General features: G+C 35.5%; 1 protein-coding gene across 1 annotated transcript; it reads right to left on the bottom strand.

The window, feature by feature from the left end:
- Positions 1-4,494: 4,494 nt before the first annotated feature.
- Positions 4,495-5,310, bottom strand: LOC126745100 (uncharacterized). Its single transcript, XM_050452810.1, has 3 exons — positions 5,193-5,310; positions 4,870-5,101; positions 4,495-4,814 (listed from the first exon to the last, which is right to left on the bottom strand). Exons 2-3 carry the CDS (start codon positions 5,078-5,080, stop codon positions 4,495-4,497), a joined length of 531 nt encoding a protein of 176 aa, XP_050308767.1. The 5' UTR covers positions 5,081-5,101; positions 5,193-5,310.
- Positions 5,311-5,886: the final 576 nt, after the last annotated feature.

Below are 5,886 nucleotides of genomic sequence, written 5' to 3'. Positions count from 1 at the left end.
TTAAGTTTTTAAAAATGTGTTGCCTATGTACACTCATCATAGCGAGGCCATTGAGTCGAGTTTCAGACATGGTGCTCCTCAACCAGGTTTTGATTCCCCTAAGGCTACTAAATGACCTTTCAACTGTACAAGTCGTACAAGGTACTGCAACAAGGATCTGTAAAGCCTTCTTAATTTCAGGAAAGAAATTATCAGTTTCCTTAAGGATGTCCACAACACTCATTTTGACCGATTCTGGTTTTTCCTCCCATATTTTTTTCCAAAGCTCTATCTCATTTTGGATATTTGTAACACCGTAAAAATTTTTAAATTCCTCGCAAGCCTCTTCAAGTTCTTCCAAAGAAATGTTTTTCATTTGCGCAGGATGTAGTTTTGACAAAGTAAATGATGGTCTATTTTCTTTAGAAAACCTTATTTCTAGGGAATTTATAATTGAGTCCAAATAAGGAATTGTTATGGACCTGCATCAAAATTCTGAGGGGCTTTTTGATGGGTGGTTGTTACGGTGTTGTTGTCTTTCAGCAGTACGCGGTATTGATTTCATATCTAATCCAATTTTTTCCGCAATAACAGAAGCATCTTTGAAAATTTCTTCTGTTATTTTTTCGGGATTCTCACGGTGGTTTTTGATCAGTTTTAAAATACGACCAATATGCTGTGATGCCTGAACTGCATCCAAGGAGACTGATTGGAGCACGTTTACTGTTGGTTCTAAAGGAGCGGAATATTTGGCTATCAATCCAAGGCTAAAAATAAACGAAACTTTGGAAGCTGCAGCATGGATACTGACTGATATGCATGTTTCCTTGTCGCAATATTGCCATCTCGAGACAGGGTTTCTAGTGCCTCCATTATATCACAAAAGTTCTCTTTGAAAACTCTGATGCTCTTGTATTTCTCGCTCCACCTTGTTTCGCACAGCTTGGGAATATTGGGTATTAATTTTCTTCTTAGAACCGATTCACGAAAAAATGTAATGATATCTTTGATGGCCCCAACTGTATTTCGGATCTCTGGCAGAGCATTCAGATCATTGATTACCAGGTTGAGTTTATGTGACGAGCAATGAAAAAATAGTGCTTTCTTGTATTTTTTACGCAAAATAGCCTGAACGCCACCTTCTTTTCCAGACAAAGTGGAACAACCATCGAATCCCAAACCAACGCATTTCTCTGGATCGAGATCCTCTTTCGTCAGGAATTCGTTTATTGCCGTGGCAATCGATTTAGCGTCCAAGGCTGTAAGCTCAGCAAATCCGAGGAATACTTCTTCAATGTTGCTGGTTTCCTCATCAAAATATCTTATGCCAACTGAGAGCTGTTCCTTTCCAGAGATATCCGCTGTTTCGTCTGCTAAAATGCTATATGCTTGCGATATCTTCACATTTTTGATGCAATCGGCCTTAATAACATCTCCACAAATACTGATAATCTCGTTCTGGATGTCAACCGATCGATAACTTGCATTTTTCTTTCCATGCTCAAGATGGTTTTTTAAAATAGTGTCTCCTGCGTCAATTCGCATCTTATACAGCCCTTCCAGAATTCCATCACCATAGCTTGCCCCCCTTAATGCTAGGTCGTGAGATCCGCAATGCAGGAAATAATCGATCTTATAATTTTCCTGTTTTTTTCAATACTTTCCTGAGAGTATTTGTTAATTTGCACATCTACTGGCACATTATCAAGAAAAGATTTAGCTGCCTCCAATGCCGTCTTATAAAAGTGAGTATCTGCATGTTTTCTGCAGTATTCATGAACATCTTTGAACTTACAAAACGGCCTTATAATGAACGAACCTAAAACACCTCTAACGGAGCTCAGATTAGAGAAGAGTTTCAGAAATAGTGTACAGAATTTACAGAAGGCTCCTTTTTGTTGGCGGGAGTATGCTAACCATGGTGAGTACATTTCCAACCAGGAATGATTGAATTTTCTTTTCAGATACTCGGCGTCTTTGGCAAAGTCGTACGTTTTCCGCAGTATCCGTAGGTTCTTGGCTCAAAGTGAGCGTAATCGTTTCAATTCGCTTTTCACTTGTGACTGGTTTGGCGTTAACCTCTAGGCCTCTAGAGGTTAACCCTGCCCCTCTCTGGCGACGCCCTTGGGTTGTAGTATAGTTACAGTCATGAAAAAAACAGCTTCGTATTGGAGAATTAATAGGCTCTAAGATATTTTAAAGAACTTAAGATAATAGTAAAAACGCTTCAAGTAACATGACGTTAAAACCCCAAGAGTCCAAGTTCTTGGTCAAGACTTGTGAGAAAAATGTCATTTACTGTAGTTGTGGTACAACTACACCATAAAGCAAACAGTATATCTGGTATTAAGGATTTATTAGGCTTTAAGCCGATATAAAAAAATCGTGATAATATTGAACACTTTTCATGTAATATAAGGTTGAAACACCAAGACTCCAAGTTCTTGGTCAAGACTTCTTGTGAGAAAAGTGTCATTTACTATAGTTGTGGTACAACTACACTTTAAAGCCAACAGTCTATTGAGGATTTAATAAGCTTTAAGTCGATATAAAAGACTTAAGATTGTATTGAAGATTTTTTAAGTAATATGAGGTTGAAAGACCAAGAGTCCAAGTTCTTGATCAAGACTTCTTGTGAAAATAATGTCATTTACTGCGGTTGTAGTATAGCTACAGTCATGAAACCAATAGCTCTATATTGAGGATTTATTAGGCTTTCAGTCAAGAGAAAAAAATTTAGATAAAATTAAAGACGCCTTAAGTAACGTAAGGTTGAAACACCAAGAGTCGAGTTAATCTAAATTTCTTGTAGTCGTGGTATAGCTACAACCGCTAAACAAACAGCTACATATTAGGAATTTAATAGGCTTTAACCCTTTCAGTCACAATTATTTGTAGGGACTTTAAAAATTCTGATATTTTAAAAATGATGTTATTATGCTTAGCAGAAAGGCATTTTATTTTAAAAAATTGTTTTTTTTTTGTTTTTGGTATAATTTTTGAATGTTGTCATTGTGACCAAAGACTTGCTTCACGATGAAATAAAAGTATGTATAAAATTACATATAAAATCAAACTTTATTTTATTATTGCTTATGAAAAACTGTTTTGTAACAGTTTTTATTTTTTGTCAAGCATAAATGCACTTTACATTTTTCACAAAAAATCCGAGAAGTACCTTCACAGCCCGGAAGTTTGCATCTTGAAGCTGATTGTTTATCCTCGTGAAGAGGAAAATGTCCTGTATTGTCGAAGCGCACATCATCTATGGGACTAGTTTTTTGGTACTTTCTCTTTTCAGGAAGTCGACTTAAAAGTGATTCAATTGAAGGTCTTCCTCTTTTTCTTGATACAGCATTACACGCGATCAAAGCTTCTGCGACGTGGCTCCTAAAATGTATCAAATCTAAGATTTCTTTCGATGGAATGCCCATTTCTTGTGCTTTTTGTCTATACTCAAACCATGCGTTAGTACAAGCCATGTCGATGGCATGTGTAAACATTCGCAAAGTCCACTTCCGTGATCTAATGAATGTTCTGTAAATCGAAATCATGCAATCTAACTTATCAACGCCGCCCATGTAACGGTTATAAGTTTTTACTACTTCTGGTCTCGGCACCATGACGTACTCTTTACTGACTTTATTCCAGCGACGGCAGTTATCTATTTTGCCAGAACCCATAAAATTTGAGGCCATAAACAGAGGCTTGTTGTCATACCATTTGGTCATAATAACCTCACCATCTTCACTAATAATTTCTTCCATAGATCCGCGTTGCATTTCCTTGTCTGAAGTGAATGGTGGCTTATGGAATCTCTCTTTTCTAGCTGTGCATGTGACATATATATTTTTATGCCTAAGAAATTGCAATAAATTATAATTGGAGAAATAATTGTCAAAATACAACTGAATATTTTGTATGTCTATTCTTGTTGATAATTTTGCTACAACAGCACCTGCAAGGCCAAAAACTTTTTTTTCTATGTTTTCTAATTTGGTTGTTGATCCTTCATATATAATAAAATCGTAGAGTGTCCCACTTTTTCCACACAAAGCGAAAATTTTAATACCCCATGGTGACGGTTTATTTTTCACATACTGCTTTACGTTCAAGGAGCCCTTGAAGGGGACCATTTGTTCATCAATGCATAGCTCACTTTCTAAAGGCAGAGATATACATCTTTGTCAATATTGCATCGAAAAGAGGCCTTACTTTCCAGAAACGATCATTGTTTTGTGGATTCTTTTCCTCGACATTCACAAAATGAACATGCATTCGAATTTTAAAAAATCTGTTGAGAGCCATACAATCTGTTATACGAGGTATTCTTAAGTTTGAATCCCAATAGAAACGAACCCGGGGATAGTGCAAATTTCCCATAATTATGTGAATTCCCACAAAATTTTTAAGCTCTTCTTGTGTGGTATATTTAAATTTGCTATGTTGTTGAATAGCATGAAGATTGGTGTATTTAGTCATGTCCTCAAATAATTCATCAGTGAAATATTTTTTTTAAAAATATAAAGGACTTTCCAAGGTAACATGTTGTTCAACATTTTTTTTATACCTCGGTATTGGGGGAGTAAGATAGGTGACATTTCTTCTCCAACGTATGTTTTTCTTCATCGTAAGATCATTTTCGAGAAAAAACTCTGTCACACTAATAGTAGATTCCTTGCTCCGAACATTTATTACGTCACGTACAGAAGATTCGCCGACTATTACCTGCTCACTTACGTCCTCTGTATTTTCTTGATGCTCTTCCAAACCATCAACAATTTCATCTTCTTGTCTATCAAGCAGCTCGTTCATATCATTATTGTCCAGAATTTCTAGAAAAACATTTATTTTATAACAAATAAATCATTACTAGTTTACAAATTTTACCATTTATATCTTCATTCTCATCTTGCCCATTCTCATCTTGCCCATTGTCATCGCTTAGATATTCTCTGTCTAACATCTCCTCTGCTAGAGCGACCAATTCCTCATAAGATAACTCATCTTGCCCATTGTAATCGCTTAGATATTCTCTGTCTAACATCTCTTCTGCTAGTGCGACCAACTCCTCATAAGATAACGGTTTATTTTTGCTCATTATGATTTTTTTTTCCAAATTCTGAAACATTTTATACCGGTTAGTCACAATGTCGCCAAATGACGAGGCATAATTTAAAAAAAATTATAAACATTTACTTACTAATACTTACCGCTAAGCAAACAAACAACCCTTGAAAACAAAAACGTCTGTAAATCAAACTTCAACTCGATTTGGTATTTGAATAATCGTCAATGATGTTATGACGGCCCAGTATGCTCACGTGCAAACATTCAAAACAACTAATAAGCTAAGCGCGATCAAAATTCGGATGAAATAATACAGATGGCATTGAGTGTTTAAATGCGTTAAATACCTTGTGGCCAATAATTGCTTACATCGTGACTAAACGGCAAAAATCGCATACTTTCTGAATAAATGTAATTAGATTTGTATGTCGTCAAATGATGATGCAGTGACTGAAAGGGTTAAGCGAGTGTAAAAAACTAAAAATAATATTAAAAACATTTCAAGTAACATGGGATTGACAAGCACTTTTTTAATTAGCTTGTATTACTAAAGGTTCCATTATTGATTTAATTAGTGTTTGTTTTTTATAGGATGTTATCATACTCACCTAATTTCTTCAGTCTTGACATTATTCAAAGAAAATTAAAAAATAATAATATACCACACATTTGTAGGCATTCAGTGAAAGAAAAACTAGGAGCATTTTTAACTCCTCAAATTTTCCAATCATTCTTGCATTTTATTTGGTTTAAAAGTACTAAAACCGCACCTGGGACACCCCAGTATGACATATATGAAGCAGAATAACATTTTGTAAGATGTCACGAACGCCGTAT

Source organism: Anthonomus grandis, chromosome 15 (assembly GCF_022605725.1).
Source record: "Anthonomus grandis grandis chromosome 15, icAntGran1.3, whole genome shotgun sequence".
Classification (NCBI taxonomy): Eukaryota; Metazoa; Arthropoda; class Insecta; order Coleoptera; family Curculionidae; genus Anthonomus; species Anthonomus grandis.
Note: the sequence above shows the minus strand (reverse complement) of the source record. Positions and strands in the feature narration are given on the sequence as shown.

Bases quoted from the DNA above. Each gene is read 5' to 3' on its own strand.
- LOC126745100 (XM_050452810.1), bottom strand. From the start codon at position 5,080: ATGAGCAAAAATAAACCGTTATCTTATGAGGAGTTGGTCGCACTAGCA. The intron at 4,815-4,869 runs GTAAAATTTGTA...ATGTTTTTCTAG, and splicing joins TGAGAATGAAGATATAAATG to AAATTCTGGACAATAATGAT.